Genomic DNA, 25119 nt, shown 5'->3' on the forward strand with positions numbered 1-25119 from the left:
AAGTGCCCTCAGGTGTTCCTCATATGGCCCCTCCAAAACCTTCCCCACCTTCATGGCTCTCCTTTGGACACTCTGGCAGCTTCATACCCTGAGCCCCACATTCCCTGGGATATTGAGGCTGTGGGTCAGGGTGTCCTGGGGGCTGCAGGGGGTGCTCCGAGGTGGGTTGGGTGTCCCCAGGAAGGCTCAGCTGTGGAGTGAGGGCACAGCAGGCTCAGCTGCCAGTGGTGTGTGTGCTCAGGGAGAGCTGTGTTTGCATGGCTGAGGGTTTATGCTACAGGAAAAGAATGTAACTGGGGACCTTGTGAGGTTTGGGCTTTTGTGTTTTAACTGCTGATGAACTTAGGGGGTTGCTGTTGTTGTTGTTAAGGTCCTGTATCCTTGAAGTGGTGGGTTTCTTTGTTTGCTCATGCCTGAGCTCCTCTTGGCTTTTTCACCCTTGGCCCTGTTACAGCAGCCTGCAACGGGCTCTGTGTAGTTTCCCTGTAAAGGAGTATGTAGAGCTTAATCAGCATTAAAGCAGAGCTTACTCCCCTGCTTTGCTACAGAAAAAGGAGCTGTTTTCCAAAATTATATTGCCCATGGAGCAGCAGGATGATCTGGGCAGAGAAAACAGGGGTAGAGGAATGTGATGAGCAAGTACCACTTGCCATTAGCCCTGCTGTCCTTCTTCCAGGTAGAAATGGTGCTAGCAGGGAGTGTTCTCCTAATGGAAGGAACTTGCTCCCTCTCATTATGTTTTATCCCTGAGACAGACTAAAAATCCTGCATCTCATTTTTTAAATTCATAAAGAAATTTAAGATGGCTTTGTTAATTTTACTTACACTTGAATTTCATATTGTAGCACTTTATCATTCAAACCAGGTAGGAATTGGTTTAGTTTTTTTCTCTATTAAAAAAAAAAAAGTTATCGAGAAACATACCAGTTTTGGGGTTCTGCAACCCATGATAAAATTAATTCAGTATTATATCCTGTCAATCAGTCATAGTAATTCAAGGTTCTCTACAGGTACAAAGGACCATGTTACTTGGAACAGCTCAACAAAATCCCAATTTCCTAAGTGTGCCCCTTGCATTTGTGCAACAAGGGAGAAACTTTAATAAATCATTGGTTCTCTAAGTCTGAGAATCATAAAATGATAGAATGGTTTGGGACCTTTGGAAGAGACCCTAAAGCTCATCTCATTCCATCCCTTGCCATGGGCAGGGATACCTTCCACTAGCCCAGGTTGCTCCAAGCCCTGTCCAACCTGGTCCTGAACATTTCCAGGGATGGGGCAGCCACAGAAATCTATCCCTGTCATTGAACTGAGCTCTGTTGAATCTCGTGGGGCACCATCTGGGCACTGGGAGCCCCTTGACAAGGATGAGCAGAAGGATCATGGTCAGTGGAGGGGAAGCACAAGCTCTGGCTGGAGCCTGGCCCTGCCTGCTTTGTCCTCTACTTGCAGTTCCCAACTGCACTGGCCGACTCAAAGCTTTGGGATAGAAATTCCAGATGAATTCAATATTAAGGGACCTGTAGGACAGGAAGGGAAAATTATAACCAAAGCAGGGAGTTACAAGAGGAGTGGAGAGGAAGGGATGAATATATTTATTGGTAACAGAACACCGAGATTGCTGACCTTGCATTGCATCTCATGGGCTTAACAGCTTGGTCCAGACTCACTGTGCTGCTCAGGACAGCACTCCAGCTCCTCAAGGAATGCTGGAGTGCACAGAGGGTGGAAACCTGCCCTCCTAGACTAGGAAATCTATACAATGCAACTTCTCTCAAGTATGTGCAGCAAGCAGAATTTCTAGGAGGTATTTCATTTCAGTGCACAGCCCTGATGGATGCTATTCTGGGGAGCTGCTATTTTGTGTGTGAATGCTGGGACAGAGGTCTGTAGCAGAGCTCTGTGGCTAAAGGTCAGGCTGTATGATGCTGCATCTATGCCTGGTAATTATAGAGGACTGTAATCTGCCACTGCAGTCACAATTCAGCGGCATCTTGATTGTGCAGAGAGTTAATGAAGTGAGGGAGGACTGGAGACACAAAGTCTCAGCAGCTGGCTGGGGGACACACAGATTTCAAAGGGAAAAGCTTTTTTTGTTTTATTTTGTTTACTCTAAGAAGGAAAAACTTCAGCCTGGAGGCCCCAAAACTGTAGATCCCTGTAGCTAAGCCCAGACAAGTCTTCCTGCATTTTGGCACATAGGGGGATAAAAAAAAAATTCTGGATAATAGTCAATGCTGTGATTACAGTGAGGTTTCCTGGATATCCAAAAGGAGATCACAGCTGATCTGGGAAGATGTGAGAGCAGTGTTACAGAGGTGCTTTCTGCCCACCAACACCTCTTATCTTGAAATTGTTCAGCTCTCTGAGGTGGCTTATCCTCCTCATTTAACTCAGGCTGTAACACAGGGATGCAAATCCTGCTCTAGCAGAGAAGGCCAGCAGAAAGCTTTCCTTTTCCTCCTTTTCCTTTCCCCTTTCTCATACTCCACACCCCATAGCATACCATAACCCATCTCATGAATTCCATATTCATTTGTCACATTGCTTTCCAGCTAATGTCACAAAAGCACACGGAATCACAGTCTGGAGGTTTTACACTTAATATATTGTCTCTCGACTCCTTATTTTTTTCCTGTTATCTCCATCAGTCACTGATTCCCTCTCAAAACTCCTTCTTCTTTAGCCAAGGGGAAACTAATGGGAATTGATGTTTCCCTCAGCACATCCTCCTCCTCACTGGTTTCTGTACTAACCCGTCTGCTAAGCTTGTTTCCAGGTAAGTTATTCCACACTGCTCTCTTCCTTATTGCTCTCTTCTGGATTGACCTTTTCAGTGCCATGCGAACTAAAGCTCCTACATGAATTAGTAATTTGATAACCAGAGCCCAAGCCAACTGCCTGTGTTGTCATACAGTCAAAGATTAACCGTGCAAAGTCGCGAGTGCCCTTTACATCAAATGGTTTTCACATGTAAATGCAAACTGAGAGTTGAGCTACTTCAATCTGACCTATTCCAGTGACACGGTGACAAGTCAGAGGCAGGGAGGAGAGCTGGAGAGGGAAGGATTCGGGCTGCAGCCCTGCCTCGGGAATGACAATGGGTAACGATTAATGCGGGACACATTCCTGAGCACCCTGTAAGCGTTCCCAATTCTCATATTCTCCAGCTGAAAAACGCGTGTTAAACGTTTCCAAACCACTCCCAAGGGGAAGTAGGGGCCATGCAGCTGAGAGACACGCCTGAATTGAGGTCCTGATAGGATCTCAGAGATCCTTGTCACCTCATTCCTGGGCATTCCCCCAGCCACAGGTGACCCAGAGCCGCAGGGGGAGATATTTCATCCACACATCTCAAAGCACAGAGGTGCCACAGCAGTGGGATCTGTTCTCTTCAGCTTGTCACTTGTGCCTGGCTTGCTTTTCCTGCAGACGCTTAAAGCTGAGTACAAACGGAGCAACCAGTATGTGCCAGCCCCTGTCTGTAGTAACAGAGAAGGAAGAGTGGTGTGCTCAGTTCCCCTTTCACAAGGAGACAAAAAGTAAGGTAAAAAAGACTATTTAGGTGTTCATGTGCTGTTGCTATTGCAGGATGGCACAGAGTGGAGTTGGTGATTTGGAAAGAAAAGCTACTTGGGGGTGAAGTGAGGGAAAACTAAATACACGAATTAAGGAAGATAAGGAGGAGAAACATGGAGGAGAAAAAAAAAACATAAAGAAGAAGTAGCAAAAGACACAAAGGTGAAAATGGCCCCAGAAGCACTGAGACATCTCCACCCAACACCTTCCCCCCTCCCTCCATTCCTCTTCCCCTGACAGTGCTAAAGAACAAAGCTGGGAAGGATGGATGGAGAGCTATCGCCCGCGGGAATAACCTGGAGAATCGGGATTGTGGCCCCCTTTGAAGCAGTCACACAACCTGGATGCAATTTTCATTTCCTGCAGGGAAACGCAGCCTTGTTCTTCTGAAGTGGATAAACCAGGACTCGTAAAACTAATTGTGGGAGGTGGTTTGACATGAAAAATTAAAAATCAAGGCTTGGCCTCTCTTGTGCACGTTGTAGTGAGTCAGGGGCACATTACCTGCCTTTTGCCTGTTTTTGTTTTTTTTTTTAAGAGAATTTTGAAACAGCTGTGAAATTGTTCTGTTGTTCTCCAGAGCCAGAGGTACCTGTGATTCAGTAGCATTCCTACATGGATATTGTAAATGAAATATTTGGGGTTCTTTTGTGATAAACTACCAATTTATCAACTTCAAGCCCATAAAATTAGTGTGCTAAAATGCAACAATTCCTTTCTGGTTACATTTTTAGGGGAGGAGAAGGAACTCTGATAATATCTACTTCATTCATGCTAATGAATGACCAAGATATAATTGGCTCCACATTCTCTGTTATCAAATATTGTTACTCAAATGAAAGTACTACCACTGAAGTGAAAAGCCTTGTGGGATTACTAAAACCCTACTTGGAAGTCTTTAGTTCCCTTTGACTGATTTTTTTTCTTTCTAATGGGAAAATAGCTTTAAAAGATAAAGATGTCCACATGGCTTTTATGGTGGCCTTCCACAAAGGAGTTTTCTGTTTTAATTTTAATGTTTTTAACCAATGTTCTGTGAGGAGCACATATGTTCTTAATGAGATAGTTGATAGAGTTCATTAGTTTATATTTAGGGGATGAAAAGTTACTGAGTGTAGCTGTTAAATTGTAATTGATAATGGGTGAGTAGGGAAAATTTAGCATTTGGGTATTTAGAGTTATATATAGGATAATTCCTGACTGCTCACCTGGTTGGGGGTTCCTGGGAAGGCACATAATGAGGAAAATGTGAGACTTGAGGGGTGAATGTAGGTATAATTCAAATTTCAGAGCACCTAGATGTGAATCCATGGGTTTAGTTTTGGGCAGAGGGGTAAGGGGTGGGAGGTACTTTTTAACTGGGAAGAACAGCACTTGATAGGAGCCCTTTCTGCAAATGCTTCACCATCCCAGCTCTTTTCCAGGTTTATTTGTGCTATGACCTGGCATTACCACTTATCCTAGGATATGACTGTCCCTGGGATGGCTCAGTGATGTTGTCAGGGGCAGGAAGAGGGCACAGTGCAGGGCTCTAGTTTGGGAATCACAGCATTTTACCCCCATGGAGTCTCTGCTGCCTCATTTATCTTCGGAACTGGCCAAAGGTATAGTCTGGTTCACTGAGAATAACCACCAGCCTCTGCTCTAGAACAGACCCAAATCTGTGGTTCCAAGCTCCATTTTTGAAGTGGAATTCCATGGCTATTTTGCATGCTGGCCTACAGACACACATTGGGCCAGCTTTGCCAACTGTTTCGTGCACAAGGAACATGGAGCCAATCTGCAGAATTAAGTGTGGATATCCAAATGTTGAAATTTAGGAAGAATCTTAATGAATTAAAACTAAAAGCTGCACAATAAAAGTCTGTGAGGATCTTCAGGATTAGTTTCTTTTTTGTTGCTGTTTTTTTTTTTTTTTTACTGCTCTACAGCAACATGTGGGTATTACATGTGTTTTGGTGGTATGTTAAGGAATAGATAATCTGCATTTGGTTATTCTCCCAGACAGTCAGTAATAATAATTTGAATGAGGAAGATTTTAAAAAATGCATCTGGCAACTCTGTGGGTGTGTTTTGTTGTTTGGTTTGTTGTTGGTTGTTTTTTGTTGGTTTTTTTTTCCTTTCCTTTTAAACCCCCACAATATAAAATAAGAAACAACACCAGAAACAACTCCAAAATAATTATGAAGCCAATAAATAACCGTGAGCTGTAACGTACGCAGATGACTTTCCAGAGGAGGCAGCCAGGGTTGTGTGTGTGTAGAAAAAGTGGGGAAACCTTGGGAGCCGGAATGGGGGGGGGGGGGAACCCGGAGCCCCCCAGCGCTGGCTGCGGGGCTCAGCTGTTCCAGGGTGAGGAGCCACGGGCAACGGGGTTCTCCTTGCCAAAACAACAAAAAAATCACAATAACCGCCCCAAACCTCTTCAAAAATAAGAGGGGGGGGGGGAAGCAACCAACTCCTCTTTTTTTTTTTTTTCCCCTAAGAAGCCGAGCCCCGCTCATCAGCAGCTGAGGCAGGAGCAGGAGGGGTTTTGGAGTTAACTGCATGCAGGAAATCTCTCACATCCTGAGTCCCGGCTCGCTTCTCTCTGTAACTGTATATTATGGGGCTGCTCTCCAGCCCCAGCTGATGAAAGTTTGTCTCCCTCAGTCTGGGCTGAGATGTCAGAGCGCCTCCAGGCCGAGCAGCCGCGCTCCCCCCGTGCGCTGCCCCCGGCCCGGCTCCCCGCGCTGCTGCCGCTGCTGCTGCTCAGCCTGCCCTGCCTGCCCTGCCTGCCCTGCCTGCCCTCGGCATCGCCCCGCGCCCGCGGTAAGTCAGCCCGGCACACGCGGGGCTTCTCCTGACGGCATTCCCAGCCCCGCGCTCCATTTTAACGGGATAAGGAGCGCGGGGATGGCTTTGGCGCGGTGATCCCCCCGCCGCGCTGCGGGACGCGCTGCGGGGCTGGAAGGAGGGAGGTCCCGGCCGGGGACACGCGGAGACGCGGAATTCCCGCTCCTCTACGCGGCTTCCCAGCTCTTCCTGGGAAGAGTCCCTGGCACTCCCAGCCCCGCCGGGTCCCTGGCCCCTGCACCCGCAACCCCCGCGTGGTCACATCCCCCGGTACCCCCCATCCCACCGGGTCCCATCCCCTGCGCCCCCAGCCCCGCCGGGTCCCAACCCTGGCACCCCCATACCCCAGTTGTGTATCCCAAACCTCCCGTGGTCCCATCTCTGCTACCCCCAGCCCCGCGGAGTCTCATCCCCTGCGCCCCCAGCCCTGCCGGGTCCCAACGCTGGCACCCCCATACCCCAGCTGTGTATCCCAAACCTCCCGTGGTCCCATCCCTGGTACCCCCAGCCCTGCAGGGTCACAACCCTTGCACCCCCATACCCTAGCTGTGCATCCCAAACCCCGCGGGGCCCCAGCCCTGCACCCCCAGCCCCACCGGTCTCTGCCCCTGGGATGGAGGGGTGGTCCTGGGGACCCCCCAGTGTGTGTTGGGGGTGACCTATGGGGTCTCCCAGGGGAAAATTCTCCCCCCTCTCCCCCGACCCGTCCCCCTTCAAACAGCCTCCGGGACTGAATTCAGGGTCTGGAAGTATTGTCAGAGTTTGGACTCTGCTTCCAGCCGGGAAAAATTGCTTGGAAAAGCCAAACAGTGATGGCAAAAGCGTCCTGGCTGGGGAAAAGTTTTCTCGCCGCTGTGTCCATTCAAAGGGAGTGCACGGCAGGGATCGGGGAGGATGTTTTGGGACATGGGCTCTGTGCTATCCGTGTTATAGAAGCCTAGGAAAGCGACTTGTCTCTTCACACTGCGAGTCTGGGGCTTATTCCGGAATCCCTGGAGGGCCCAACCCTCTCCTGTTCCTTAAGCAGCAGCTGACAATGCATATTTTATGCGAGAGGAGGGGAGATTCTCCTGTATAAATACATGTAACAGCGCTGAGGGGTGTGTGTGTCCCTGTGTGTTACTACAAACTCATCCTGGATCTTTTTTTTTTTTTTTCATTGTAACTTTAAACTCTGTAAATGTTTGCTTGTCTCCAAATGTCTTGACAGTGACTTTCACTGGGATTTTGGCTGTGGACTTGCTAAGAGAAAGATGGGAAGACATTTTAGCACATTGAAATCCCAGGGTGGGAAGGACAAAGTGTTGAGTTTTATCAGGCACCTGGGATTTATGTTAATGAGTTAACAGGAGTTGCAGCTTTGCTTTGACTTTGTGAGGGGTCTTAATTTCTCCTTGTCAATGCTTCTATTACACCAAATCAGTGTGTTTGGGATAAAGGCTGCAGAAAATCTCAAGTAGATGAGGAGAAATAGTTCCCCTGTGGCTGTTCCCTTTTCATGGATTGAGGGTGGGTTGGTTTGGGTGGAGGCAGCACATACCCCTTCTCTGAGTGTGGGAGCCACTGTGGCTGGACAGGCCCCTACATGGTTTGGATGTGCACTGGGATAGAGGATAAACAACTATACATGCAGGAAAGTTTGAGATAAGATGCTTCAAAGCAGTTGTCCTACAATAATTAGAAGGCAAATTTAAGGGGGCTCGGCTCTAGCACACAGATGAGTGAAAAGACTCATAAGAGGGGGTGGAAATCCTGTAAGTTGTGGCTTGGGATTCCTTGGGAATCAAGCTGGAGCTCTAAGATTACATTTTCACTGATGATTGAGCTCTGTATAAAGTTTGTGCCAGCTGTTTATGTCTGTGGTGCCCATCTTTAGATGTCCAAGCTTGGGCACAGTGGTCCTTGATGCCCCTTGCAGCTCAGCTGCACTTTGGGTTTGCTTTGCTACATCTTCCCTACTCCTCTTCTTCCCGTAACATATCTATAACTTGCCCTTTTCCGTCTGCAGCCAGTGTGCTCAGCTAGCATCCCCTCCTTAATTCCACTTTTTCCTGTGGAAGTAGAGAACAGCTTTAGCTTTGCCAGATCATGTGCTGCTTTCTTGGTCGGGGAGGTGCTGAAAGTTGCAGCCGCGCGTTTCCACACCGGCCAAGCTGCCCGGTGACGAAAAGTCCTCTTAGCTGTGCTGGCACGAGTCTCACCAGGCGTTCTGCAGCTCTGCAACTTCTACCTCAGCTGGCTTCAATCCTCTGGGCACGGTGGGAGCGAGCTGAGGTGCTGCCAGGACATCCTAATTTTGACATAAACACGCGCTTAGTGATTAAGACAAATTTTAGTTACCATATGCCTTGAAAACTGCGTTTGAAATGTGGCAAGAGACGTGTACAGTGTGGGTCTGCCCGAGTAACAGCTCTAATATTAAACAGAAATTGTCAGGTTATGAGCTAGACAGCTTAAAAGTAGCCTTGCTGCTCACTTATAGTATTTTTTCTTTCCAGTTTTTACGGGCTTACAACTGCCCTTCTAGTTTTCAGTGTTATTCTTGGTTGTCTTCGTGGACAAAAAGGAAAACCAAGTGGAGTACTGGCCCCAAAAAGGCAAAATTAGCTTTGTCATCCTTCTGAAGGTGGATATATAGTAGGATAAGATCTGACATTACATGCTCAGTCAAATGACTTCAAATCTATACCTGTATAAGCTTTCTGTGGTCAAGGCCTTCCTGGATCTGCAGGGCAGACAAAGTGATGGTGTGCAAATATAAATTCAAAATTTTCTTTGTGTGTGTAAACTCTTAAATCTCTTTTGAATATTGAGTGTTAGCTGGGAAAACAGCAGGAAAATGAATCATAGAGTGACAGAATCACAGAATGGTTTGGGTTGGAAGGGACCATAAATTATCATCTTGTTCCACCCCTCTGCCATGGGCAAGGACACCTTCCACTAGCCCAGGTTGCTCTAAGCTCCATCCAACCTGGCCTTGGACACTTCCAAGGATGGGGGCAGCCACAGGTTCTTCAGGCATGAAAAAATGAAAATCCTAGAACTGGAGCCCAAAATTCTTTACCTTCAACTAAAATAAGTTTTTTGAAAGATTTTATTTTTGTTACTGATTGCAACTGCATTGGGTATCATGAAAATCAATTGCAGGGGAAGAAATCTTGCCTTGAAATCTTGTCTCTCACTCTAAACCCGATTTCTACAGCTCACTGTGTGTTTTAGAGCTCACTTACAAACAGTGTCTTCTTTCAGACTGTTCCAGTGCTCCTGGCAGGTATTTCTGGTCTGTGTATAATCACCTCCTTGTCTGATGATTACCCCTATCAGGTCCCCTGCAGACAGCCTGGCATGAGCTGTCACTGTCCATGGGGCTCCACAGATCCATGCCAAAACCCACCAGCAGAGGATATTATGCCCACTCTTCAAATCACATTTGCATCATTAACCTCCTGCTCGCTGAGGAGCTCACGGGTTGTTCACTGGGGTTTTGTCAAGTGTCTCATCTCTTGCTTTTGTTGGAACTTTTGGAAAACTCTCCATCTCATGATTGACAGGCTGTGTTTTGGGTGGCTTTTCATCCTGCTTGCAGCATAGAGGCTGCCCCAGTGGAACTTCTCTAATGACACGTGAGTGACTGCAGCAGACCAGGGCTGTGTATCTGTTACTTCCGCCAAGGTTGTCACTTGCTGCTGCTAATCATGAAATTCCGTTTTAAAAAGGCTTATTTGGTCCCCCACCAGCCTTGTTCAGATTTCACATATCCTCATCCTGACAGATTTACCACTTTTGCTTCTAACAGATCTCACATTGCCTGTGCAAACTGTCCAAGGAGTCCAGCTGAGCTTTGTTTTATTTTGTTAGTGTTCATGTGCATCCTTTTGGGCAGCAGCTTTGTGCTCCAGGGCTGTGGTGTTGCATGTGAATGATGTTCCACGAGCTGCATTGTCTGAATAACTGGACTGGTTGGGTGGGTTTTCTCTTGACTTTTGCTGTGAGAGTTGTTATAAACCAGGAACTGACATTTTCAGGGTGTTTGGAAATAGGTCTGAAGCACTGTTAGGTTGTAGGGCCAGGCTCTGCCACAGCAGGCTCTCCCCAGCTCTTTGTGTCACACAGCATCTCGACCTGCTTAGGATGCCAGACTCTTCATGCTGTTCGTGTTGGAGATATTTTTGTATGTAATCCCTTTTTCCCATGGCTTTTCTTCCTCTACAACTTCTTGTGTTTTATTCCACATCATCTCAGATCTTGCTCTCCCTGCTGCATGCACATTCTACTTGCATTTCAAGCAGCTTAGTAGATTTTCAAATTTCTCCCAGGACAAAAGCACATCATCTCCACAATTTTGTAGGACTAAAACCCTACATCACACCTGCAGAGGCCTCTCTGAGGTCCTGCTGAGTCTCCAGGGCAAATCTACAACAAACTAAATTAAAATCAGGTTGGACAGGGCTAGGAGCAACCTGGTCTAGTGGAAGGTGTCCCTACCCGTGGCAGAGGGGATGGAACTGGATGATCTTTGAGGTCCCTTTCAACTCATGCAGAATCCATAGCTTGAGTAGATCTGTTAGAGGGTTGCAGTTGATTCTTGATAGGACAGTGCAGCCCAAAAGGTCAATCCCTTTTGTTTCTGGCTAGCACAGAGCTAAGGGTTTAAATTGTCTTCATTTTGTATCTTTTTGATAAAAGGATCCCACTAACTGAGAAAAGGGATTGTTTCTTAGTAGACCCCTGCTCCAGAATGTTGACCCATCTCTTTTTAATGTCCTGCAAGAGTTTGAGGCCACGTGGGTGTCGAGTGTGATGTTGGCATTGGTGCTTCAGAGAGTGACTTGAACTTCATCATCTAATCAGAAATGTTGATCCTCTGTTAAATCATTTCAGGTTGTGTCACTGATTTTTTTTTTTTACACCCCATACAAATGACTTTGCTGCTTTCCATGACTTGGAGTCAGGATGAGAAATATTTGGTTAGTTTGGGGGCGGGAGATTGTCCATTCACGAGGTCAACATGCTAAAACCATTCATTAGAAGAACAAACTCCTTCTTGTCCAAAATATATGATGTAATAAGGCAAGAAGTGAAATGTTTCATGGTGTGTTAGCTATGCTGGATAACACACATCAAGGCATAAAAAGCTGGATGCAGAATTTGGCACAAAAGAATCTTTAATTAGTTTATTTTGAAATATTTGTTAAGAGGAACTTAACAGTCAGACCCTGGAAGTTTAGTCTAATAGTATATGTCATATGCATTAAGTGAAAAACCTTCTTCTGACAATGGTGAAAGTTTGCTGTTTTCTTTCCTTTCTTTTTTTTTTTTAATGTGTTCTAATTCTGAAAGCAGCTGGAAGATAAATAAACCTCATGTGTGACTGTTTACTTTTGTAAGAATATATTAGGATATAAACTTCATTGAATCCAAGTATTTATGGGATTGTTTTGATACAGTCGTGTAAAAAAACCATTAAGAAATAAAAGATCTGGACTTTATCATAATGCTACATTTAAGAAGGTAAACATGTGGGGCTGAGCATGACCAGGATTTCCATCCAGCAACACTGTCTGTGTGCAGCAGTGGTTCCTTACTGAAGGTCCTCTATTAATTAAAAAATTAGAACACTTGAGGAGGACTATTCTGTCCAGATTATTTAAATTGGTATTGCATTCCTTTTCTGCCATTGAGGGCACTGTGGTGACAGAGAGCTGAGAATAAAATGCGACCTCTGCAGTGCACAGGGACAGAAACATATCTCACTTCTGATCCATGTTCCTCTCTGAACTGAAGATCATACTCCTGTCTCCAGGTTCAAATCCGCTCTTGCATTTTGACACAGGTTTCAAAGTGTGAGGAAAGCATTCCAAAAGAAGTAGGATTTATTTCTTCATCTATTGTGTCTTAAGTGAGGAACATGCATCCCATGAGAGAGACACTTTGGGTAAATGTTTGTGGTTGAGGGGAAATGCAGGGTCATTACAGAAGAAATCACAGAATCACAGAGTGGTTTGGGTTGAAAGGGACCTTGAAGATCATTCTGTTCCACCCCCTGCCATGGGCAGGGACAAATTCCACTAGCCCAGGTTGCTCCAAGCTCTGTCCAACCTGGCCTTGGACACTTCCAGGGATGGGGCAGCCACAGCTTCTCTGGGCAACCTGTGCCAGGGCCTCCCCACCACCCTCATAAGGAAGAATTTCTTCCAAATATCTTGTCTAAATCTCTCCTCTTTTAGTTTAAATATTCAGTCATCAGAAAGAAGGAGCTTACCTTGTGTGGTCTATGTTCCTTGTCTGTGTGATCCTCAGTTGGAATTAATTGTCTCAGCTCTATGGATCTGGCTCCTTTGTACAACCTGATGCTGATGTTCTGTGCTATTGTTTAAGGTCTGCTTTGCACCATCAGAGGATGTGTAGGCAAGATGAGCAAAGCTGTGTTGGTGACCTGGGAAGACATCCTGCCCTGAGGAAACCATAAAAGCAAATGTTCATTACTCCTGTAGCTCATCTTCTGAAGGAATGTGGGAAAATCAGGAGTTAGGGACTGATCCAGTGCTTATGCTGACACTTGCTGTAAGGTCACACACATAAACCTGAGCGGGATAGGTGGCTTCAAGAACATTAAGCAACTCTAAGTTTTCTTTTCATTCATGTTTTAAAGACCAGAAGAGAGACTTCAGTGACAGTTTATGTTAGTACAAGTGCAGTTAATTTTTCTCTTTCTGCTGCTGTGTAATGTGAGTAGCAGGTATTCCCATACAAAAAAAAAAAAAACTCCTGATGGATGTAAACTCCCCAGCCCAGTAGCTCATTTTCTAGGCTTGGGAAAGAACTACAAATCACTTCCCATGCATTCTTACCTAAATTAATACAGAAATTCACTTCAGCTGGATTTGCTGTGTTTTCAGTGTGATTTCCCAGAGAAATCTGAATGAATGATTTGTGTGCCTGTGACGAGCACAACTCCAACTCCCACTCAGTGGTGCGTTTCACTGATGATTGTATCCAGGAAGGAACATCCCTCAATTCAGCTGTGCTGAGGGTTCCTTGTGCTCGGTGAGGGAGGCCAGTAAATCACTGGAGAGAAGGATTGTACTGTACCTTTTGAAAGACCAAGAGGAAATTGTGTTTTGGAGAGTGATTTGAACTTCATTCAGTGAAAGTAGCCTTTCATGAGGGTTTGGAGGGGAGGAGCTGGGGAGGAACACTGGATCTGGATTTTCACATAATTATCTGGACTCACTGCTGAAAAGTGATTATATATTTAGTACCTTTTTCTTTGCCATTAGAGCTCTAGGGATTAGTTGTGCCTGTGCTTGTAAAGCAGAGGTTATTATTTCTCCTCTTCAGTAAGTGCTTTAGGTAGGTGCTGCCTCGTTGGAACTGAGGGCTGAGTTCATAGTCAAAATAAGAATCTGTGGGACTGGGATCCTTTGGGGAAGGAGCAGCACTTCAGGAAAAAGCAGATGTGCCCCAGTAGCACCTATGCTGGGGTGATGCTAAGATGGGACATCCTTCACTATGGCACGCCGGAAATACCTGTGGGAAAGCATTGTACAACCTTTGATGATTTTTATCCATTGTTAGTCCTTTCCTGCTTGTTTTTACAAGAAGGAGTGGCTGGGAAAATGGGTATGGTGTGCATCAGGGCTTGGAAAAGCAGCAACTTAAAACAGGATTTTGCAGCAAGAGGACAGAAGTTGTCCTAAGCTGTTGTGTCACGTACTTTCCAAAGCTACTTTGGGTTTGAGCCTTGCATTTATAACTTGCCCTCTTTTGTGAACTCCAAGCATTGAACTCTGCCTTGGAGGGAACCTCTCTACACACCCCCATCACCTGGTGTGCTGAAATGCCCTTTGGTTCAGGGCTCTGCTGCTTTATTTCTCTCACATTTTGAAGTGTTCTCTTCCAGGAAAAAAAGACAACTCTGTCTTTGGACTGGTTCTGAATAGTAATTCTTCAGTCAAACATAACAGCATCACAAATGAGGCTGGACAGCTGTTTCCCAAATATAGTCTCCGTATATATTCTATACACATAATAAAGCCGGGTTTGGGCTATTTGAAATGTTCTGCAGTCTCCCTGCCCCCTCCTGCAGTCAATGGCAAATGTTGTTCTCAAAACTCCACTTGTCACATTTTGTTCTTGAGAACAGGGAGGATATTGAGATATGTACTGGCTTCTTTCCTTGAGTGCATTTCAATATGTATTTTGTATAATGAGAGCCCAAATCCTTCTCACATTACTTATGCTTTAATCACACTGTGCTCTCCCAAGATTGCTCTAATCGCATTTGCATCAGCAGGAGGAACTCTCTGTGATGAGCAATATTTCATCTGCAAACAGAGGAGACAGATCTCGGGCTCGTGAGGAGGAAGGAACCGGCTGTCCTGGATTTGTAGCAGCACAGTTCTCCAGTAAGGGGTGGTGTAGCATCCTGATTTGAGAAATATTCAGGAATTAGAAGGAACAAAAGCTGGTTTTACATTTTTTTAAATTTTTTTCTTTCCTGAGGACCTGTCAAGTGTGATAGTTCCCTTTTAATTTTCTAGTAAATGGCTTTTTGGCATGTGTTAGCTGCCGAGAAGAGCTCTGGTGCCTGGTGCAGCAGACATCATTTTGTACTTCAGCCATGACATTACTCTATATGAGAACTGAAAAGTTATATAGATATTACACCAATATATAAACCATGTGTGTTAGAAAGACAAGTTCAGTTTTGAAATATTTGCCTTAGCTATGCTTTTCACTTTCAATCTGTGCCAAACATGTGCTTGAATGACTGATGGAGTCATATGGTTCCCTGAATAAAGCACTTTATTGTGCGCAGACTTAGAGCCTTCCAACAGTTGTATTACAGAAGCTTGAAGATTAAGATGATCCAACTGCTTAGGGGGTATGTTCCACAATGAGCATTTTAGTTTGTCTTTTTTTCCCCTCCCTCTCTATTTTTTGCCCTGATATGTGTCATTAGTTTGTTCAGCTGGTCGCAAAGTGACACCAACCACAGAGTATTTGGTGGAGAAGAACACCAAGTTACCTTCAAATTGAAGCTTTCCCTCCCATGTCCCTGTTCAAATGTTGAACACATGACTTATTCCATGGAGTTTATGGGATTTCAAGGGGGAGGGGTAGGAGGGCCGTTCCCTGTCGCCGATTATTTCATCAGCAGAACTCGATTTAGGAAGGGAATAACTCACTGCAAGAACAAGTGATGACAGGAGATAGTTCTCAGAATTACAAACCTGAAATATTAAAAAGCGTGTTTTTAATGCTGTTTAGTTAATGGGGATCAGTGGGTCTCAAACCCCTGTTTCTCATCTGAGCAGTTGGTGCTCATGGAGCTGCTTGGAGCGGAAGATCCGTGGACGTGTCACGGAGCTGTACATGGAGCACTTCAACCTGTCAGGCTGGAGGGAGGATCTTTTTCCATTAGAAGCCAAAAGAACAGAAAATTAAATTCAGAAATGCATGGAATCATCCTGCTGCTGCCTCTCCTCAGGCTCATCAAAGACCTTTTGCTGACTTTTCATGTTTTAAGAATTTTTGTACACGAGTAGTAATTTTGCAACGTGAAGGAAAAGAGGAGATTCAAGCTCAAGAAGATCCATGGAATTAGTTGCTTCCCAAAAGTTACTTGTGCTTAAATGCTGGAGCTCTTAGGTTTGGAAATGTGGGGAGAAAGGAGAAAACAAGTAAAACTTTGTGTTTAGTTGGGTGGTTTGCCTTTCTTTCCTTTTTTTTAAAAATAGTTATTTTCCAGGCATGCCATGAAACGACTAATTCTACCAGATTTTGTAAAGAGACTCAATGCACTGCTTAGGTGAGAAAAGTTTAGCTGGAAAAATAGTTTAGGATTTTAAACTAATAAAAATTTTACTGCAAGAGATAAGATTTTTACTTTATGCATAAAAACCCAGGCTTTTGTGCTTATGTATGTAGAGGAGGGCAGAGCCTGGTATGTTATTTGCTGCCTTTATAAAGCTGCCTAAGTGCTGTAAGTGGGATAATGGGAGCACCTTATCAGTGTGGTGGAGTTTCTGATTTTGTCCTTACTTTTGAGAGGGTGTCTGTTCTCAGCTGCTGATTAGTGTAAAATTCAAACTATTGCTTAGTTGACCCTATGCAAGTTATTGGGCTTCCTTTCTTTAACCATTATGCACTAGAAATCTTGTACAGTTTATTTTGCAGCGTTTTCACATTTATTATCAGATATAATTTTTTTTTTTGCATTTTTGTTATATTAATGCCTGGAGAAACTGTGACTGCCCCATCTCTGGAAGTGTCCAAGGCCAGGTTGGACGGGGCTTGGAGCAACCTGGGATAGTGGGAGGTGTCCCTGCCCATGGCAGAGGTTGGACTAGATGGTCTTTAAGGTCCATTCCAACCCAAACCATTCTGTGATTCCATGATTTTATTATAGCACCAATTTATTTTTCCTGTGTCAGACAGAACGGGTACCATTCTAGGAGGTGGTTTCAGCAAGACCTGTGCCTGGATAATGTTTAACTTGGGTGATGTTTAGGCTTTTGCTGGAAGATGGAGTGAAATAGAGGACTGGAATCACACATCCCCACGCCTTGGCCACATAGTTGGATAGTTGACACTTTTTCTTTTTTTTTGGCATGATATAGTCTGAGCCCTAATGTTAACAATTTCCATTTAAAGCAAGTAGATTTTGAATTTTTTTTTTCTTTGATGCACAAGAGCTGGATGTGATCTTCTGTGCTCAGAAGTTCTATATTGGAATCCTATCTTGCTTTATGTCTGGCTACTTTATACTCCTGCCACCTATAAATTTATCAGTACTGGCAAGATAAATACCAAGTGGTATAGAAAGCTAAAGGACAATCATGGGTCCTGTCATCTTTGGTTTTTTAGATTATAAAAGTAATTATTTTAGTTCCCTTCTTGTAATTCAGTCTTTCCACTTCCTTGCTTGCCCTGGCAGCCTTTCCAATCCACCAGCTCCAGGCTCAATTAATCTTCTGTGAATGCAGGTGAGGAGAAATGCCCATAACATTCCAGATGTGCTGTTATTGCCAACTCCCAGGAGTAACTTGGATATCTGATATTCCCTGATATACCTCTTTTGATGCAGCGTTATCAATGTTATGCTGAAGAGCATGTGTGGGTCATTCTGGTGTCACTTGCCTTTGAAGATTAATGGTTAGAGCAGAAAACTTAGTGGTCCCTAAGGGTACAACCCTCCATCCTCTACTATGTGATTTCAACCCTTTGCTCCAGCCTGCAAGTCATTGGATTCTCTTGTAATATTCCTGTATTTCTCTGTGCAGACATTACGTCCTAACTTGGAGCACTGGATTTGAGGACACCTGTGCACACTGAATAAGGCTGCTGGTGAAAATACTGGGATTAATCCTAATACATTTTTTTACTGAACCTTGGTAGAAACTTTCCCTTGCCTGGTTGGTTAGTGATGTGCTTGTGGATAGACTGCTCTTCTTACCCTGTTTCACCCTCTTCTTAAAATATCCTAAGTTCACCTCCATCTTGAAGGGCAATACTTGGTCCTCCTCTCTCAGTGTGTCAGCTTGGTAATTTGAGATTAAAAAGCTCTATTTTGAGTCTGGAGGTGGTAGAAGAATCATTCCAAATGAAAGAAAAGTGACTGACGTGGGGATAAAGCTCTTTGCCAACTGATGGGCATCACTGTTGGCAGTGGTGGCTCTGTTGAGATTCCTGCATAGCTTTTTGGGGCTGGGGGCACAGAGCAGAGCCAAGGTATCCCAAGTCACAGGGGAAGCTGTCTGGGAGCAGAGCCTGTGGGGATGGTTCAGTACCACAAAACCAATGGCCAGTGATTGAGTGAGTGCTGGGAGCAGCCATGTGTAAATCCCTTCCTCCATAGCCAGGAATGACCCATCCAGGTCATGGATCCCACTAACTAAGCTGAGGAAGCTGAAGAAAATGAGGAAGGAAATGGATAAAGTACATCCTTCCTGGCTTGCAGGGCACTGCCAAAGCCCTGCAGTACAGAGCACTGCCCTTGGCTGTTCTGAAATCTGAGAGATTGCTCTGTGTTATTTTTCTTTTCTATCCTGAGATCATTCTGATGTATTGGAGTTTTGTTGCACAGAAAAATGTTGATACACTGGGACTTACAATTCTGAGCCCATTCGTAATAGAAAAGTTAACACAAGGATAATTCAATTTAATTTATTTTAGCCTTTTTTATTCTCCCTCTTCTGTTATTTTCATAACTCAGCAGCAAATGCAGTGGGTGACATAAGGAGTGTCTGGGCACAGTGTGGTGGAGAAAGGGCTGCAGAGTGGGATAGAGATGGGCACCCCACAGCATCACTGGGGCCCTGGCTGGGCTTTCTTGGGGTTCTGGGACTGTGAGAGTCCTTGAGTGCCTCATGACTGATGCTCCTACGAAGAAAGGCTGAGAGTTGGGATTGTTCAGCCTGGAGAAAAGGAGGCTCCAGGGAGACCTGAGAGCCCCTTCCGGTGCCTAAAGGGGCTTCAGGAGAGCTGGAGAGGGACTTGGGACAAGGACCTGGAGAGACAGGACAAGAGGGAATGGCTTCCCACTGCCAGAGGGCAGGGATAGATGGGATATTGAGAAGGAATTGTTGGCTGTAAGGGTGGTGAGGCCCTGGCACAAGTTGCCCAGAGAAACTGTGGCTGCCCCATCGCTGGAAGTGTCCAAGGCCAGGTTGGATGGGGCTTGGAGCAACCTGGACTAGTGGAAGGTGTCCCTGCCCATGGCAAGGGGTGGGACTGGATGGGCTTTAAGGTCCTTTCCAACTCAAACCATCCTGTGATTCTCTTAATCATGTTATTGTGTGTGGGCCAAGATGTGTGGATGGGACTCCCAGAACGTGCACATCCACAATGGGAAGGAAGCACAGCATCATAATTAACTTTACTGTAAATCTGTGTGATAACAGATGGATGGTTGTTTATAAACCATTCCAGGTCTGACTCTTCTCCTGCACTGTGCCAGGGGAGCACAGCCAGCACTGCCAGGATGGTTGGGACATGCATTTCCTGGGACACATTCTATTTTTCCTTCCACTTAATCCTGTTTTATCCAGAGCCACTCAGCATTGGCAGCATTCACCTCTCTGTTTATCATAAGGACAAATAAATTGCACTGCCTCACTAAAAGCTTATTAATTTTAAGTAAATGCCAATCTGGAGTGTGTCTGGGCTTCTTCAGGAGGCAGCGGCCGCTGAGCAGAGATGTCACGTCACGTGCTCAGAGTTTCTTTTGCACAGAGCTCAGAGGAACTGAAATGCAAAGCAAAAAGATGAAAACTATTCTTTAACTTCTTTGCCAACAAGTCCTCGTATGATACTGTGCAAAGAAGAAAAGTTGTAGAAGTGCGTGGCAGATGAAAAATATTTAAGCCCCGCAAAAAGTCACTGACAGGTAACAACTTCTTATCTCGCTATTTGTACAAAGTAGCTTTTATATTAGTGGGGAAAAAAAAGAATAAAGGACGCTGCATCAGCTTGTGGGCTGCTTGTGGATCAAAAGAGTTACCTTCAGTGCAGGCTGAAAATAGAAAACAGATAGACACAACTGTGAAGGTTTTCGTGTGAAAAAGGGGGAGACGAGCCTGAGTCAGGAAGGACTGGACAGAATTTCACTGAAATGGAAAATAAGTAGGTGAGTAAGTAGGTGCATGTGACACAAAAGATAGGAAACCTGGGTCTAATAAAAGTTTCTGGTATTGCAGATGGCCTGATTTTCTTCTCCTCTCATGACATGTTACCGAAATTTCAATTCTCTGATTTCAATTATTGCACTATTTATGTTGCTGTAGTACCAAGAGTCCCCGTGGAGAAGAGGCCTCATTATTAATGTAACACAAACAACTCTAATGGTTCCAGCTTCAAAGAAATCCTGATGAAAATGGGGAAGGGAGATGGAGAGTGGCAGAGAGGAAATACCAGCGTGTCTGTGTGCATGAGGAACTGCAGCCCTGGGAGCTCAGGAGATGTGATGGAGGTGATGGAAACCCTTCCTTAGCACAGGTGTCCTCTCCCATCCCATCGTGCTCCTCTCCTGGAGCCCCTTGGATGCTCCTTGGGAGGGCTGGACTTGCATTCAGGTGACCCAAAACCAATAAGAGAGAACTGGGACTGAGTTTTGTTTAGTCATTGTGTGAGAGATTGGGTAAAACATCCCTCCCTGGGATAAATTCTTTGGCGTTTCTGGCCCTGTCTGAGGTGAGGGCTGTGCATGCTGAAGGTTCTCTGAGGTTGCCAGCAGCTATCCCACCTTTGTACCTACCTATTTTTGCCCCATTTTTTTCAAAGTTTTCTGCACACTTCAACTTCTATGTCTACTTTTTTTTTGGCTCGTCTTTCTTCTGGGTTTTTTTTTTTGGTATTTTTTCCTCCTGATTTAGAATCTTCCTCTACCCATGTCAGTGTCCCGTTGTTTGGTCAGGCTCAGTGGCCTTTCAGACCTTTCCCACTCAGATGGATAAATGTGGGTTGCTCTTCATTGGCTGTGATCCCTTATTTTCTGAGCTGTGTTCATTGAAGCTTTGCAATCAGGCTGCAGAATCCTATTTAAAAATTTTACCTTTTTACCTGCCCTGTGCTTTTATGTTTTATGATCTAGAGTTTATTTATCAATTAAACAGTTCTCTTCATTTTGTAGCCTTTCAGAAATACTCGTAGCCCATGAACGTAATCAACTTACCTCAGCAAAACATTGTTATTTGATTTACAACAGAAACTACACCGTGCATATATCACACTGAGGGCAGCTGGGAGTTAAGCAAGTGCATAACTTTAAGCCTGTGCCCAACTGCTCTCCAGAATGAGGCCCAGGACTGGGCTGCAGTGCTTCCTCTGCCTTCCGCAGGAAGCTGTGATTTTTTATCACACCCAATAATTTAAATAAAAACATTCAGATAAGCAGCCAAATATCTGGTTGAAGGAAAGCTACTAGACAGAAATTGATCTTGTGTTTTATAAATGCCGTGGCTTCAGAGGAGTTTGCGAGCCCTAAAGCTTGTCTGCTTTGTTTCCCCCAAATAAATTATCTTTTCCAATAAAGATATAACTGCTGCCCATAAACCTGTCTTGATGTCTGTCTCCAGACTATCAACACTTCTGCACAATGCGTGTTTTCAGCGTGCAGATAAATAACCATGTGTGTAAGATTAAATTTGCTCATTGTAGCCTTCCTTTGTTATGCACCACAAGCATCCCTTCATCGGGATGGAAGGGAAGGAGGAGTGGCAAAATTGAACCACACTTTGTGTGGATTTTCTTCCCTTATCCCGTGATATTTTTATAGCTGTTGCACTTCTGGACTGTGCTGTCTATTTAGGGAATAACACATCTGTGCACAAATGCTGATCCCTCCCCTTTTCTTCAGTTTTGGGTAATGCTGTGAAGTTAATGCTTTGCAGAATTAATAAAAAAGGCAACTTGCACATGTAGGAGTAGCAGAAAGACTTTGATGCTTCCTGGTATCTCACTTCAGCCTCATGGGCTCAGACTACGTGGAAGCCATGCAGACACAGGAGGATAAGGATCCCTGTAGGGTTTCTTAAAATTTAGATCTCATGAAACTTTTAGAATGCAAATCCTACAAAATAATAGAAGGGCCTGAGTCATTTAATTCCTATAGTTGAGTCTGCTCTAGTGAGCCAAGAAAAAGGGAGTTCGGGGCTAGAGCCAAACTTTTCTCATTTCACTGAGATATGCTTCATAAATTTCTGTTCTGTGCAGGGAACTTCATGCCTGATAATGAGAATAAAGGGTTTGAGGTTCTGTCTAGACCTTCTTTGGCAGATGAGATGGTATCTCAAATGCCTCCACAGGAGCGAACCCAATCATGGGCCAGGTTTGGACCATCCCTTCCAAGGACCAGCACTGTGTCCTTCCTCCCAGACCCCTCTCAATTGGGCTTGGGCTGTTCTGAGGGGGTGTAAGAGCCATGTATGACAAGCAACTTTCCTCTCTCCAATATTCTTTATCTTTTTATCTTGGTGATTTTTTTTTTTTTGGTGTTTTAGGCAAAGTGCCATATTTTTGATACCATGTGGGGAAATACCCAACTTGCCTTCTTCTCACATTGGCTTCGCTGTAAGGACTCACAGATGTTTTTAAGCTAATTCTAGCAGTTATTTAAGTGAGATAATTCTGCTCAAAATATAACTCTTGATCCTCAGAGTGTGTGAGGTGAGCACAGAGGGAGGGTCAGGTGGCAGCACTGAGCTGTGTGGGCAGGTCTGACCCTACAGCTCTCCTCTCTCTCCCATACCTGGTTCAGCCCTGGACATGATTTAGCTGCCAAAACTCAGCCCTGTCATGTTCCCTCTGTACCTTGTAGCTCAAAGGGGATGGGGGAGAGAAGGAGGAGAGGCAACACTGGCTTTTCTCCACCTTAGTGCAGGATGAACACATTTCTAGAGCAGCTGTGAAGACTCAGGTCTCATCCTCATCCAAGTGCACCAGAGGGGCCAGTGTGATGGTCAGTCAAGAGTGTGGCAAACCCTGCCAGTGTTTGGACTGTCCCATGGCACCTGGAAGCCATCCCTGTCTTCCCTTTAAGATTTATTCTCAACACTTTTTCCAGCTCTTGTATTGTGATACTGGTTTTAAGGCTCTGCTTTGACAGGCTCATTGACATTAGTGTGTTTAGGGAGGGGGAAAATCCTTGATAAATGTTGCATGCAAATAGCTTTTTGACCTGGTAGGATGAATTGAAGTCATCTGTCTGTGTAGGAGTAGAGTGTTATTTCAATGAGAGTTTATATTCACTTCCAGGCTTTTTTTTCCCCGCTAATGAGAATGTGCATCCTTGATCTTTTTATCTTTGCACCCTGGTATCTTTACTCCTTATGTACAGTCTTAGCCCTCTGCTGCCACAGAAGGACACCATCTAATCAACCTCCAACTTCTCTCCCTGAAGCCCAGCTCTCTTCAAAATTTGTGTGGGTTTTGATGCTGACAGCATGACCCCACAGTGTTTTAATGTTTAATTCTTTCCTGAATTATTTCCTTTTCAAATGGGCTGCCAGGTCCCTTAAATAACAAGGTTCATGTTGTCAGATGCTCTTCGTGACTAACCTGAAGTGCTTCTCCCTCTCCTTAGGTGAGAATGTGGACAGCAAATTGGAGTCCTCGAGAGAGCAGATGTCAAAGGACCAGTCAAAAGATTATGAGATAACAATTCCCTTCCTTTTGAATGGAGAACAGTGGAGACCAGTAGATGACATATATTCAAAGGTTAGTCTTCATTTTGCCTACTATTTTATTCTAAGGTATGTAACAAGTTAAAGGCTTTAGGGGGAATTAAATGTACTTTCTTCATCATAGATTGATCTTATCATATAGGTTGATCATATAGGTTATAGAGTGGTTTTTATATTTTTGTTGTATATCTAAAATTGTTACTTATCTAATTTAAGAAATGGATAAGGTGTTTGGTTAAAATTAATAGGTTTTTCCTGCAGAGGACATTCTGCTTTCTGATGGCAGAAGTGGAAGCTTAAAGTGAAATGATAATAATTTCATTGCTTGAGATTATATCACGGAACAGCAAAACAGCCCCAAAATTGAGGGGCAAACACAACAAACACGTTTGTTTGAGTAAATAGAGTCTGACAGCAAGAACTTTAAGGAACAGTGTAAATAATGTTGCTGTGCTGTCTGCAGCCTGAGGCATTACCTGGAGATAATTACCAGTTATGGGAGACAGCTCCCAAATTCCATCCCTTGTGCTGGGTTGGGAGTCAGGGGTGACTCTTCCTTCACACTCTGCTTTCCCTCTGACTAACAAGGGATAATCTGCCTCTGGCTCTGACCAAACAGAGTCTGTTTCCCCCTCTTGACAGGCCCTGATAAGCTTTCCCTCCTTTTTTCCCCTCAGACATTGGCAGATAGTATGTGTAGCTGCTTTTAGGAGAAAAGGGCTGGTTTTTGTCTCCTTGGTCTCCTTGAAGAGTGAAGACATTTTGTTGTTTATTATCACCAAAACTGTCATGGGAATCTCTTACCCAAACTTTTAACTCAGGTGCAGTTTGGTTACAACTCGCTTTTTATGTTCTTCTTTTAGTTATCAGAATGAGGAGAAAAAAAGTTATATTTTTAAAGAATTAAAAAAAAAAGGGAAAAAACCCAGGCAAAACCCATCATATGAAAACAGTGCAGAGAGGCCAGAGAGCCCATTAGAAACCCATTAGCTTTCACTACTGGATTGGGAAAGTGTTTCATGGAGAAATCCTGCTTTACTGCCATTGCTTGTAGGACAAGGCTTTGCGTCATGTTGCTGATTGACAGAAGTAGGTGTGAAAAGATATTTCAAAACAGGGGCTCTGGGTTTCAAAAATCTTGTCAGGATTAAAACTTTGTTTTCTTTTTCCCTTCCTAAATAGGAAAGAAGGGCCAGTCCCAGCTTTGAATCTCCACAGTGGTGAAAGGGATATCATAGTGGGTGTATAGGGGCTTATCTTGGAGAGATAACACAGATGGCTCGGTCCTGGATGTATGTGCAACTCTATTTTTAGATAATTTAATTAGAAACAGGCATTCTCCATAGATATAGAGGCCTTTTAGCTACTCACTGTAGCTTTCTGAGAGAGTTACAACAGAATATCTTTATGTGAGTAATGATAATGTGATTTATATTGTTAATTTGTTTCCCAGAATTACTTTCAGTTTAAGATGAACATTAGAAAAGATTTGTGGCTTGGTAGAAAGATCCACGTGCTG

The 25119-nt window shown here is 44.4% G+C and overlaps 1 protein-coding gene across 1 annotated transcript in view; it reads left to right on the forward strand.

Moving 5' to 3' along the window:
- The first annotated feature begins 6206 nt into the window (after positions 1–6206).
- The window catches only part of ADAM12 (ADAM metallopeptidase domain 12), a 183426-nt gene continuing 164513 nt past the window's right edge, over positions 6207–25119 (forward strand). Inside the window, exons 1-2 of the mRNA XM_027705707.1 lie at positions 6207–6390; positions 23501–23634. Coding sequence (XP_027561508.1) covers positions 6243–6390; positions 23501–23634 — 282 coding nt within the window. The 5' untranslated portion in view covers positions 6207–6242. The remainder of the gene's footprint in view (positions 6391–23500; positions 23635–25119) is intronic.

The sequence above is a fragment of the Neopelma chrysocephalum genome, unplaced genomic scaffold (assembly GCF_003984885.1).
Source record: "Neopelma chrysocephalum unplaced genomic scaffold, ASM398488v2 Primary Assembly neopelma1_347, whole genome shotgun sequence".
Lineage (NCBI taxonomy): Eukaryota > Metazoa > Chordata > Aves > Passeriformes > Pipridae > Neopelma > Neopelma chrysocephalum.